This window comes from Mus musculus, chromosome 7, assembly GCF_000001635.26.
Source record: "Mus musculus strain C57BL/6J chromosome 7, GRCm38.p6 C57BL/6J".
Lineage (NCBI taxonomy): Eukaryota > Metazoa > Chordata > Mammalia > Rodentia > Muridae > Mus > Mus musculus.
In genome coordinates this window covers 84,284,651-84,298,812 of record NC_000073.6, presented here as the reverse complement: position 1 = coordinate 84,298,812, position 14,162 = coordinate 84,284,651, and the positions used below count along the sequence as shown (strand labels likewise).

The 14,162-nt window shown below is 43.9% G+C and overlaps 1 protein-coding gene across 9 annotated transcripts in view; it reads left to right on the top strand.

Annotated features, from left to right (window-relative positions):
* Positions 1-14,162, top strand: part of Arnt2 (aryl hydrocarbon receptor nuclear translocator 2) — a 165,468-nt gene that overhangs the window by 112,929 nt on the left and 38,377 nt on the right. For all 9 annotated transcript variants that reach the window (XM_006507239.4, XM_006507244.4, XM_006507243.1 and 6 more), the window contains one exon: positions 12,963-13,039. In XM_006507239.4, the coding sequence (XP_006507302.1) occupies positions 12,963-13,039 (77 nt within the window). The remainder of the gene's footprint in view (positions 1-12,962; positions 13,040-14,162) is intronic.

Below are 14,162 nucleotides of genomic sequence, written 5' to 3'. Positions count from 1 at the left end.
AGCTCTTATTAATGAAAACATTTAATTCGGATTGTTTAGAGGTTTAGTTCGTTATGGCAGGAAGCATAGTGGTGTGCTGGCAGAGACTGTGCTGTGCTGAGGGAGGAGCTGAGAGGTCTACATCTTGAACTATAGGAAGCAAGAAGAGACAGTCACACTACATTGGTTTGAGCATCTGAGACCCACCCCCAGTGACATACCTATTCCAAGAAGGCCATAGCTCCTAATAGTGACAATCCCTATGGACCTGTGGGGGACTTTTTTATTCAGACCACCACAGGACTGGAATGCCAATCCAGAGAGCTTGGATCCTTCTCTGCACTTTCTATAAAGGTTTTGGAGAGTAGTTTATTAACTAGATAGAATTTGCTGAAAGGCCGAGGGACCAGTGAAGACTGGAGCTTTTGTGTCACCTTGGGAGAAAATGAAGCTGAAGGAGGACAGTGGCTATGCTCATGTGAACATGTAAGGTAGCCAGGATAATGCCTGTTCCAGATGGCAGTGTGGCAGTTAGCAGGGTCTATATGAGGCAGGTGGGAAAGCTGCAGCTCACAACCAGGAAGTCTGATTGCAGAATCTATGTGCTTACACATCATTATTAAGCTTGCCGGCTTCGCTTACTCCTTACATAGGTGGAAAGATCACTTTGGGCTTTTGACTGGGATTTGCATGTCAGCTATTTGGTCATTGTTATATTATGTCATCTATTTACATACTGTTATCTATATATCATCTGTCGTGTATCAAGTATATCTCTCAGACCTAACATCTACCTGTCAAATCTATCATCCATCTTCTACCATCTATCAAAACTGCTATCTATGTAGTTCCACACACATGTGCATGATGGCAACACTTATTAGACTCAGTAGATTATTTTTTTTTTTAAAGAGGGAGGCAGGACATAGTGGTGTGTGCCTTTAATTCCAGTAATAAGGAGGCAGAGGCTGGTGGATCTCTGTAAGTTTCCAGGCCAGCCAAAGCTACACAATGAGGTCCTGTCTCAAAAAAAAAAAAAAAAAAAGCCAACAACAACAACAACAACCTTTATTTTATTTAATATATGAAGACATGAAGTTGAAAAGGAGATGTCAGAGGGAGTCCAAGAGGAGATGGGAGGGAATATAATCAAAATACATTGTATACATGTATGAAATTCTCAGAAGAAAAAGTTAAAATACATTCTAACAATTGTTGATTATCACCTATTATTTGTCTGTCACCAATCTATAAATCTATCCGCTCTTGCATTTACCATCTATTTATCTCTCAAGTCTATAATCATCTTTTAAAACCCGCATCTATCCTCTGTCATCTCCCTTTCTGCCACTTGTGTGTTACCTGAGGTTGGCCAGGTACTAAGCAGACCATGTTGCTTGTGTTGTTCACCCTATCTTTCTCTACACCATGACCCTGACATTATTTGGTCCATTTCACCATACCAAGATGAGTCTCCCAATAATTAACATCTAGAAGGGTTGGCAGGCCCCACACTCCTGGATCCCTCCAGTTTGAGGATTTTCTCATTGCCCTATACAGTTGCAAAGAGAATTCTTGAGGTCACGGGTTTCCAGGAAGCCACTTCTCCAGCATCTTTAGCAGTTAGTTTCTAACTTCTGTGTGCAGATGGCTGAGCCTGCCTTGGCTTTCCTTTCAGAATCTTCCCCTTTTCCGTTATAACACAAGTAGGTTGTTTCCCGAATGCCTAGAAATCAAATGTTTGCTCAGTATGCTAGTGGGGATGTTTTCGCTCATTTTAATGACTAGGCTGGTTCAGCCTGTATGGGGGCTTGAGCTGTCCCTGTAAAGATGTGTCCTTCAGGCATCAGAGTCACCCCTGTGTGTCAGGTGCCACAGCCATCTCCTGGTTCTTCTTTGCCCCCCTCTAGATTTTTGTTCTTCATATGAAGTTCTAGAACTTCTTGACCGAATCTTCTATTCTTGGCCACCACTCCCTTTTCTGTTTTTAACGTGACAAGTGTGCTTTTTCATCTGCACTCAGTCCTCACTGATGAAGTTGCTGTCTTTCTATAAATACAGCATCCTCTAGACTCCCAGAGGATCGACTTTAGATTTTTCTCTCTCTTGTTTTTATTATTTTTTTTACATTGCTGTTGATAATTTTATTTTTTAATTTAATTTTATTTGTAATTCATTTTTTACACACTATATTCCATTCCCCGCCCCTCACCATCACCCTCCGACTGCTCCACATCCCACACCTCCTCCCCACCCCACCCCATCTCCACATAGTTGCCCCCACCCCCTACCCCACCTGACCTCTAAACTCCCTGGGGCCCCCAGTCTATTGAGGGTTAGGTGCATCATCTCTGAATGGACACAGACCTGAAAGTCCTCTACTGTTTGTGTGTTGGGGGCCTCATATCAGCTGGTGTATACTGTCTGTTTGGTGGTCCACTGTTTGAAAGATCTCGGGGGTCCGGATTAATTAAGACTGCTGATCCTCCTACAGAATTGCCCTTCTCTTCAGCTTCTTTCAGCCTTTCCCTAATTCAACAACAGGGGTCAGCAGCTTCTGTCCATTGGTTGGGTGCAAATATCTGCATCTGACTCTTTCAGTTGCTTATTGGGTCTTTTGGAGGGCAGTCATGATAAATCCCTTTTTGTGAGCATTCCATAATCTCAGTAATAATGGCAGGCCTTCTGACTTCCCCTAAGCTGAACCCCACTTTGGGCCTGTCGCTGGACCTTCTTTTCCTCAGGCTCCTCTCCATTTCCACCCCTGTAATTCTTTCAGACAGAAACAATTATGGGTCAGAGGTGTGACTATGGGATGGCAACCCCATCCCTCATTTGATGTCCTATCTTCCTGCTGGAGGTGGGCTCTATAAGTTCCCTCTCCCTACTGTCAGGCATTTCATCAAAGGTCCCTCCCTATGAGTCCTAGGAGTCTCTCACCTCCCAGGCCTCTGGTGCATTCTGGGGGGTCCCCCCAACCTCCTATTTCCTGAGGCTGCCTGTTTACATCCTTTCTGCTGGACCTCAGGGCTTCAGTTCTTTTTCCTAACCCAATACCAGATCAGGTTCCCCTCTCCCCTCCACTGCCTCCCCAACTCTCCTGTCCACATTCCATCCCAAGTCCCTGCTTCCCACCCTCCCCACTTGTGATTGCTTTGTCTCTCCCAAGTAGGACTGAGGCATATTCTATATGGGTCTTTCTTTTCTTCTCTTTCTTTCTTTCTTTCTCTCTTTCTCTCTTTCTTTCTTTCTTTCTTTCTTTCTTTCTTTCTTTCTCTTTGCTAATATCAACTTATTAGTGAGTGCATACTATGCATGTCCTTTGGGTTTGATGTCCTTTTGGGTCTAAGTTACCTCACTCAGGATGATTTTTTCTAGTTCCATCCATTTGCCTATAAAAGTCAGGTTGTCTTCATTCTTAATAGCCAAGTAGTATTCCATTGTGTAAATGAACCACATTTTCTGTATCCATTCTTCTGTCGTGGAACATCTAGGTTGTTTTCAGCTTCTGGCTATCACAAATAGGCCGCTATGAACATAGAGGAAAACGTGTCCCTGTGGCATGGTAGGGCATCTTTTGGGTATTTTCCCAAGAGTAGTATAGCTGGGTCTTCAGGTAGACCTATTTCCAATTTTCTGAGGAACCTCCAGATTGATTTCCATAATGGTTGTAACCCCACATCCAATAGAGGGCTAATATCCAAAATATATAAAGAACTCAAGAAGTTAATCACCAAAAAAAAAAAAAAAAAAAAAAAAAAAACCAAACAACCCAATCAACAAATGGGGTATAGATCTAATCCGAGAATTCACAACTGAGGAATCTCGAATGGCTGAGAAACACCTAAAAAAAAAGTTAAAGTCCTTAGCGATCAGAGAAATGCAAATCAAAACGACCCTGAGATTCCACCTTACACCAGTCAGAATGGCTAAGATCAAAATCTCAGGTGACAACACATGTTGGAGAGGATGTGGAGAAAGAGGAACACTCCTCCATTGCTTGTGGGATTTTTCTCTCTCTTGTAAAGCAACTGGAAATAATTGTTCTGGTTCCTTACCTTGGTGTCCCCTTTTTCACATGCTTCCCAGTTCTGTGTGACTTACCTTAGACATGTGACTGTGGGATGGTCCATTCTGAGAGCTGACAATCGTGCCATCATCCATTGCAGAGGTTCTAGAAAGACCCGAGTACCCTCGACAAGGACAGGAGAGGAATGCTTGGCTTTGCTGCAGTCTTAGGAACACCTGAACTAGCTTTCACCTGTCTGTTCCCAGGGCAATAAATGGAGTGGCAGGTTACAAATCACACACAGCCCCAGTGAGAGTCCTAGAAGTCCATGTGGTTTCCTAGGAGTCCCAGGTGCTTCTCTGAGACTTGCCCTTTTTCTGGACTCATCTCAAGTCAAGCTTACTCTGCGCTTTTTTCTGTTCTGGTACAAACCTTCCACTCCCCCACAGGCAGTTACAGGGAATAGGGTTCCCCATTGTATCCTCCCTCAGTATGGTTGGGTTCCCCATTACATCATCCCTCAGTGTGGTTGGGTTCCCCATTGCATCCTTCCTCAGTGTGCTCTGGCCTGATCCATGCATCCTAAAACCACCTCACACACCCCTCCCCACCTTTCCCAGTTTCCAGCACTAGGATATACTTCTTTCTGTGTCAGGCCCTGCAAGCTTTCATTGTCATTTGGAAGGGACAAGTAGGTACAAAAGCATCAGTTATACCCATAAGCCTTTTAGGCTAAACCACTTTTAGGGTTTCCAGGCAAAATCCCTGAAATACAAGATATTCACAGGTCAACTTGTTTGTTTTTCCCAAAACTATCCACCAAGATAAAAATCACTAGACTGCAACAAAGGGATTCCATTCAATCCAATGGGAGACTTCTCATTCTGCGTTTCTCTCCTGGCAAATGGTACTGGTTGACACAGTGTAGCGCAGTCTCTGAGAAGCCTACAGTGATGAAACCACTTTATCTTTATTGAGACTGTTTCCCAAATGTGTTTTTGCAACAGTAAATTTTTCCTAAAGTTTACAAATGTTCCTCAGGGAAGGCTGTGGCAGTATGCCGTGAGCAAGTACCCTGGATTGCTTGCAGCCAGAAGACAGTTGTTCCCCTTCTGCCTTTTGTTTTGTGAAATATAAAAATATGTCTTAATTCGCATGAGGTAGTGAAGGCCAAGGACAACCTCTTTCCAGAGAGACTGAAAAACAAACCCGCTTTCCACTTTGTCTGCACTGGGTTCCTGTAACCCTTAGTGAGGCATGAGGAAGCCTCCCTGGCCAGTGCTGTCTTCCTTTCCCAACATCGGTTTCCAGGTCCATCTCATTTGCATTGTTTATACTCTCCAGATGTATTTCTCGCTAGGCTAGCAGGAGGGAAGAGGCTATCCAAGGAGGGCGTTGTAGCTTAATATGAGGTGAAATGAGCTTGTGAAGCTGATCAGGGGATCACTAAAACCTGTTAGAATAGTTGCAGTTATCCTGTTCATATTTAAAAAAGCACTTTGCGATTCCTGCCAGGAAGCACTCCCCCGACTTCTCTCAGCCCGCTCTGGCACTCAACAGCAGCTCTGTGGCCCATCTCCAGGCTCTGTTCTGCTCCCTGTGACACTGTTAAGCACATGGTATTGGAATGAGCTGGGTCTGTTTTTCCCATCATGATGGTGAACCCTAGAGAGTAAGAACAGGTTCTCCTTTCTCCGCAGCAGAGTGTTGCCCCCACCCCCACCCCGCACTTGGTGCTACAACCTACAGCCTGTCATAGTCCAAGAGCCCGGGGTATCACAAGCCTCATGTCCTGAAGTGTGGATGGCCTCAGGTCCTTCGGAACCATAGTTGAGTGCTGCATTTAGACAGAGATCAGCACAGGGAGACCTAGCTCAGCCACCAGGATAACCCTACCTCCTCTCCCAGTGCCGAGGCTGCCAAAGCTGAGGTTGCATCAGAAAGCATTACAAATAAAGAGCAAACCAGTAAGCACCATTTCTCCAGGACCTCTGCTTTAGCCCCTTACACTAGGTTCCTGACTTGGTTTCCCCTGATGATAGATGGATTCTGATCTGTAAGCTAAGTCCTTTCCTCCCCAGGCTGCTTTTTTCTTGGTTACCCCCAAGGCCCATTATTAATGACCATTAAGCCATATACTGTACATAGGGATATCTTCCTTCCAACTATGTTGGTACCAAGCTCAGCGGCCATTTTCTTTAAAGAATCCTTTCCTGAACCCTTTGGCCTTCAATGGGTTCATCATTGGGTCCCTTGAAAGACTGCCTATGTCTTTCAAGGGACCCAACAGAAGTAAACTAGGACATTGAGTGTCTTTGTTAGGGTTTCTGTTGCTGTGAAGAGACACTATGTCCAAGGCAACTCTTATAAAGGAAAACATTTCATTGGAGGCTGGCTTCAGCAGTCTAGTCCATGATGATCATGGTGGGACGCATACAGAATGCAAGCAGACATGGTGCTGAAGAGGTGGCTTAAAGTTCCAAATCTGGATCTTCAGGCAGCAGGAAGAGAGGGTGACACTGGGCCTGGCTTGGGCATCTGAAACTTCAAAGTTCATCCCCAGTGACATACTTCCTCCATAGTGCCACACCTCCAATAATGCCACTCCCAGAACCTATGGAGCCATTTTCACTCAAACCACCACCCTGGGTTGGGTATGCTGAGTCTTTGCACCAGGTACAATGTTGACTCATATACACTCCCCCCACCAAATGACTACATAGACACTATAGAATAAGGGTATTTATACTCATGTCACATGATAAGTATGACTCAATTTTCCTGAAATTCAGAGAGCCACAGGCTTTTGCTATCAGTGGCAGGATCATAATTCTTGATTTAGGATGACCTTGGTTACCCCCAAGGCCCATTATTAATGACCATTAAGCCATATACTGTATATAGGGATATCTTCCTTCCAACTATGTTGGTACCAAGCTCAGCGGCCATTTTCTTTAAAGAATCCTTTCCTGAACCCTTTGGCCTTCAATGGGTTCATCATTGGGTCCCTTGAAAGACTGCCTATGTCTCTAAAACCCAAAGAGAATCTTTTCACCATTATTTTAAATATGGATGTGTACCCCTCCCCAAAGGAAGAATAACTCACTAGGCTCACCTTTTGAGCTCTAATAATTATCTCCAATAGACGCAGTGGCCAACTCAGTGTGCTCAGACCATAGATCACTTTCCCAAAGATCTTTGTAAGTAACCAGAGGCTGCAGGCAGAGGCAGAAAGATACTGGCACCAAGCTACCCTGCAGCAAAATGTCATTACACCCTCCTACAAGTCACACAGTCCTCCTCACAGTCACCTTCCCTGCAGAGCAGGTAATCATCTCAAATCTTGAGAGGCTATCACAGGAGCAAGCGCTCTAGCGGCATTTTCACAAGTGGCACTGGGAGACTTTGATATTGCTAACCCACAGAGTTTTGATATTAAAAATAAAAACAAACATAGAGCCAGAGCAAGAGGAGGGAGAGAGAGCTCAAAGTGCTGTTGGGAAGTGTTGAGCCTAAGTCATACCTTACAGCAGCCCCATAGTAGGAGAGCTATAAAACAAACCAATGGGAAAATGAGGTGGCCATGATGATGGCAATACCATGGAAAAGGAGGGATACCAGAACCTGCAGGTTATCGGCCATGGTCAGGGCCTTTCAGTAAGAAAAGCACCATTCCCTGGCCTGAGCAGAAGGCAGTTCCAGCATCATTTAGTTTGGGAGAGGTAAGTTGGGCACTGGAGGCCAATCCTGACGAACAAAGAAAGTCCATGATGTTGAGAGGGGACAGTGGAGCCAGATGTAGCACCACTGTAGGAGAGAAGGAGAGCGGAGGCAGATGTTCAGGGACTGGGAGTGCCAGTGCACCAAGAGCACAGGAGTTCTGGTGTTGTTCTAGGCAGATGGATGACAGGAAGGCAGCTGTCTAGAAGCAGGAGAGAAAGGAGAATAAGCATGTCGTACACAGTAGCAGAAGCCCCTCAGCTTTACTCGGGAAAGGGTCACTGTGTTCCCCATGGAAACCGCATCACTCATGCCAGAATGATAATTCAAACTCAGAATTATATGTTGTGAGGCATCTGAGAGACTTCAGGTTTTCCCCAATTTTCTTTCTCCATGGAGAGGTGAGGTACAGAGCTGGTTAGCCATTGCACCCTCATTCTGGTTAACCTACTAAACTTCCCATGTCTGCTGTTAAGTATGGACCATATGTTTACTGGTCCCCATTTCCTAGAAATGAAGTTTTGATGTTCAAGTCCAAATCTAACAGCAGAGTACTAAGTAGTAGCCGCCAAACCAGGGAAGGTGTTTCTCTACCTCACCGCTTGGTAGCCATGCATTTGAAAGGGAATGCAGTTTCTCTGTGTAATGTTTGGGTTAAGCCTCTGCTGTCACCAGGCACACTGCCTCTCCATCTGCTAATTGAAGGACAGGGCCCTAAGTCTAGCTTTCACAATCCACATCCATGTTTCTGTGTTGCTGGTGAGCACAGGGCATCCTGAGAAGACTTCCCCACAGTGGGTAGCCAAGCCTCAGGAGCCCACCTTCTTAAAATCAAACTGTACGTTCTTCCTGCCACAGCCTCCCAAGTGCTGGTGGTACAGGCTTCACCATGATCATACCCACCTTATGTTGTTCTTTTTAGAAATGAAACCACAAAACATGTTCATTAATAAAATTTGAAAGATGCAAAAAAACATGCAAGATAAAATTTGCTCAAAAGCTCATTGTAAGTTTGTTTAAAGGTTTAAATTAAACAGTAACAATACCCCTTTTCACCCTGGTCCTTTTCCTGAAAGCTAAATGCATGTCTCCGTATTATTTTTTCTCTTTTTAAAAGATGTAGTTCCTATGGCTTCATTGTTTTACATGAATAGATGCTGTTTCACTAGTCATTCATTCTCCAGCTGGGAACATGATGCCCATCTCTAGTTTGGGAGTCCAATGGAGCTTGCGAAGTCTACACATCGCAGGGGATTGTCTGTCCATGAGGGCTGGTACTTCCAGAAGTTAGTTCTAGAAGTAGTACAAAGGTGATAATATAAATGCTCAGAGCTATCACCAAGGTATCCTACAGAAGAAGATAAGAGTGTCCTTTCCCCACCTCCTAACATCTCTAAAAGTTTCCGTCATCCTACAGGCTGTATCAGTCTGATATTTGGTGTGAACTCAGAAGAGCTGTGACATTTTCAATCAAGTGTTCCTTAGTAGTGAGTTTCTATGTCCTTTCTGGGCACATGACATTGGGAGTATTTCCCTCTGGATTGCTTATTCATGGCCTGGACTCAGTTTCTACAGGATGATTTGATTTGTGCCTTTCCTGTTTCCTTCTAGGAGATCTTGATACAACTGTGTCCTGATCACTGTGTGCATTGCTACCATTTCCTTCTAACCTGAGGTTACCTTTGGCTCTCCTTTATGCTATTTTCCAGCCCACAGATTGTCTGCTCTGCTTAAGTGTAAAGCTGCACCTGTGCCTCTCCTCTTTGGGGGTATGGGGGATGCTGTACTGTTGGTTTCTTTCTCTCTTTCTCTTTCTCTTATTCTCTCTCTCTTTCTCTCTTTCTCTCTTTCTTTCTTTCTTTCTTTCTTTCTTTTTCAGCTGTTCTGTTTTGTTCCATAACAATTATCTGATGCTGGTCCTTCATTTCTCTTTGCATCACTTTTCTGCAGGCCTAATCCAATCACAAACTATTGTTTCATTTTGTATGGTCTATAAAGGTAAACCAACATATCGTGTATAAAAGAAAAGAAAAGCAGTGCCAGTTGTCTTAAGACTAAAAGGCCTGGCTCCAGTGAGGACCCATCACATGCCTGCTGGACCAGTAAAGAAATGTATCCTTAGCTGAGACGACTGGATTGCCGTTCCCAGTGGCTATAGGCTGATTCTTACAGGAGACCTTTTCCACCTACAGGGAGGCATGAACTGTATCTACCCCAGACCCCTCCCTGTATTATATTGTTTCTCCATTCCTCCTGGATCTGTGCCACCTGTAGTCCTAAGAGCCCTTTCATCAGTCTCTGCTCAGCTCACCATGTGTGTATGCCGATTCTGACGAACACAGAAGCCCCACTGCTGCCATGTTCCTAAACCAGTATAATTCTCAACTTCATTCTACACGTCTATCTTTATATCTGTAGATAAGTGTATGTATCTCTTGCCCATCATCAGATGTTTGTTTGTTTTGTTTTGTTTTTGCAGCAAGCAGGGACCATCACAGAAATCCACAGCTGGTCAAAATACAGAAAACAATTGACTGTGTGCTGACCATCCCCAATTGTTACACCTACAGCACAACCCCTGTCCCCAAGGCTCAGGGAACATTGCAGAAAAGGGGGTGGAAAGATTGTAAAGACCATGATGTCTCCTATGAAGTATTGTCTTCCACCCATGACCGGGAGTTTCAAACATAAAATCTTTTTTCAATGAATACTTATGTATTAAGCCCACACAGGTAAGGGTAGAGCTCAGAAACGTCTGCCCTCACCATGGATGGTACACAACAGTCCTCATCCAGGACCACATCCTCACTCCCTTCTCTTCTGCTGGAGCATCTCAGACTTGCATCACTTTCTACAATTACATCATATCCAGAAGGGTAGTAATAAGCTGGTTCCAAAGTTTGAGTCTTCTGAGAAGTGGGAGAAAGTGCCTGGCAGTCTCAGCTAATGGGAACCACTTTGTTTTTCTTTCACACCCATGAAATCTGACAATATGGTGCCCTAAACAAGACAGGCACAATGACAACACCAGATGACGTCCCAACATGGACGAGAGAACAAATTTAACAATTATAACAGTACAAATATATATGGGGATCATTTTAAATACTTCTGAAAAAAATTAAAAGAGGATGAAATACCTCACTAAAATGTTCCCCTGTGCTTGGGGTAGTGAGTCAATATTATGAAGACATCGTTCTCCTGAAGGCAAATTATAATGTTAATCAAACCTATTAAAAATGTCATCAAAGTAGTTTATGAAGTTAGGTAAGTTGATACTCGGTTTCATGTAGAAAACGCATTTAACAGTAGCCAAGAAAATACCGACAGGGAAACCTTAGCAGACATAAGAACACACAGTAGTGCCTCTGGGATTCAGGTAGTCCATAATTAGACCCAAGCATGCACTGGGTTTTGTTGCAAGATGAAAATGGTATCTTAAATCACTGTCCTTTAAACAAATATCAGAAGGATAACTGAAGAGTCATATTGAAGGCAAACATCAATATGTATTTCATATGCTACACAAGAGTAATGGAGTGTCTGAGACATCTAAATGTAAAAGTTGAGGCCAAAAATGCACTAGAGGCAAACAAGAAGTCTTTTTCGATCTCTTCATGAGAAATGGCTTTCTAACTGTGGCTCAGACTTATCCTTGTAAGCATAGTTAGAAGACAAAGGACCATGTGGGAGAACATATTGACAGGCTCCCTCTCTGCAGAGACAATGCTTTAAAAGTGGGACTTGGCATGATAGTACCCAGCTATAATCCTATCTCTTGGGAGGTGGAGTCAGAGGGATAAGAAGTTCAAGGTCTTCCTCGGGTACTTACCAAGTTTGAAGCCATCTTGGAATATAGAAAGCCTGTCTGGGAAACAGCATTGAGAGATAGGCAACCAGAATCCCCACAGAACAATGGGGAAGATCACGAACGGACAACTCATTAAAACTCAAATGTAAATCAGTTCTAAACATAAAGCAGTGCTCGAACGGAACTGTAATTACTGACATGCAAATTAAGACATGGATTCTCACCTGTCAAACTGACAACACATTCTGTTAGTCAAGAACATAGAGAAACAGACTTTCAGACATCAGTGGCTGGAAGGCAAACTGATACAGCCCTTCTGGAGGGAATTTAACAAAACACAAGTGTATTTATATTTGACTCAGCAATCCCACTTCTAGAAAACTACCATCGTACAGGTACAATACCAGTGATTAAAAAGAGACATATATGCTAGAATGTGCATTGCTTCTAACAGCACCGCACGGAAAACTCAGCATTCACAACTGAGGGATGATTGGATAGACACAGCGTATCAGCACAACTGAGTGCTATGCAGTTCTGAACAGAAACTGAGGAAGAGCTAGCTCCATGATTAATTCTGGAGGTTTTCCAAGATGTACTACTCTATGTGTCTGTACACATGTATGTTTGTGTATATACAGATACAGGGCTGTGTGCATGTATGTACATATATGTGCAGGCCAAAGGGCCATCTCAGGTGTCATCATTCACCTTGCCTGTGTGTTTGTGACAGGGTCTCTCAGTGTCTGAGAATTCAGCAAGTAATCTAAGCTGGCTAATTAGTTAACAGGCCCCAGGGGATCTGCTCATTTTGCCTTTGCAGTGACAGGATTACAAGTGTGCACCAATAGACACTGGTGCATGACTTTCATCTCAACAGTTAGGAAGCAGGGACAGAAAGATCTCTAAAGTTAAGGCCAGCCTGGTTTACATAGCAAGTTCCAGGACAGCCAAGGCTGTATAGTGAGACCTTGCCTCAAACAAACAGACAGACAGACAGACAGACAGACAGACAAGAAAATGGGGGGAGGGGGATCTAACAAGTTGTTAAGTTGTTAAGATCTGATTGGATTGATCTTTGATCCTTTGTCACCAAACAAAGTGAATTGTTTGCATGATCAACAAGACCTATTTAGGCTTCTTACTGGTGTTTCAGTGAAACTGTGCATATGTAGAGATGAATGACTTTCATCTTACCCTCCTCCACTGCCTCGGTGTCATTCATCCACAGATGCAGATGGTGATGTATCATGGAATCATCAGACACTGTCAGACAGAGAGGAACAGGACGCAGTGTGGGGCTGCTGAGGCGCTGGGTAGCTTCCCAGCTCAGAGTGGCAGCAATGGATCTGCATTTTCAGTTTTATGAACAACATTGTGGGTGCTTTCCCTGCTTAGCCAGTAATGTTGGGCATGTTCATGTTGCTACATGTCTCATTTCAGGAATGACCATACCCGAAGAAGACGCTGATGTCGGACAAGGCAGTAAATATTGCCTCGTGGCAATTGGGAGGCTCCAGGTGAGCAAAAAGCCTTTTTTGTTTGTTTGTTTGTTTTGTTATTTTCAACACAGGGTTTTTCCTGTGTAGCCCTCGCCGTCTTAGAACTCTTTCTGTAGACCAGGCTGGCCTCGCCCTCAAGAGATCCACATGGCTCTGCCTCCAATGTGCTGGGATGAAAGGCAGGCTCAAAAGCCTGACTTTTTCATCTTCATCAGGCTTGTTCACTACACAGGACAAGAGACTGAGTTTGGATGCCTCTTCATTTGGAACTCCTGTATACTGAATATTTGTGGGGTTATATGTCTCACAGGTCAAAACCTGAATTTTAAAAAGGTGTACCACGAGGGATACACCACAGAGACCTTTCTTCACTAAGGGTCCACAGACCTCTCTCTCACATACATCAGTCACTGTAGAGATGAGTTACTCCAGAATTCACATCCTTGCTAACCACCTCTAAGTCCCCTGAGGGCTTTGTGGGACAAAGTCCAAGCTCACCATTCCGTTTTCCTCTCCTTCCCTTCTCCCTATCCTCCCACATCCTTTTTATCAAACCACATCTTTGCATTTTCATGAAGCCAGCCACCTCACGGTTCCCCCACACTATGGGTATTTTCAAGCTGTTTCTTCTACCTTGTTTCTTAGTTACCCTTCTGCTTTCAAAATTCCTTCTGTGAACTTCCTACCTCCTCATCCCTTGAGATCTAACTAAACAACTGCCAATCCCCTTAGTTAATGCTAACCATTGCTTCCCACTGTGTTCTCTCATAACACAAGAGTTCTTATTTCAACTTCATTCACACACGGTTTGCTGTGGTTAGCTGAGGTATGCTCATGCATACCCTCTGAAGTAGGGACCCTGTCTTGTTAAAATTTAATTTACTTGAGGTTGGAGAGTTAACTTGGTGTTAGAATTGACTGCTATTCCAGAGGACCTAGGTTCAATTCCCAGTACACATGTGGAAACTCAAAACCGTCCGCAACTTTAATCTCAGGGGGAGTTGATGCCTTTCTGGCCTCCTCAGGCACCAAGCACATAGGTGATACAGACATGCATGCAAGCAAAACACTCGTACACATTAAGTAAGTAAATAAAGCTTAAATTTTTTTGCTTTATTTGATATCTGCTACACAGTAGCCA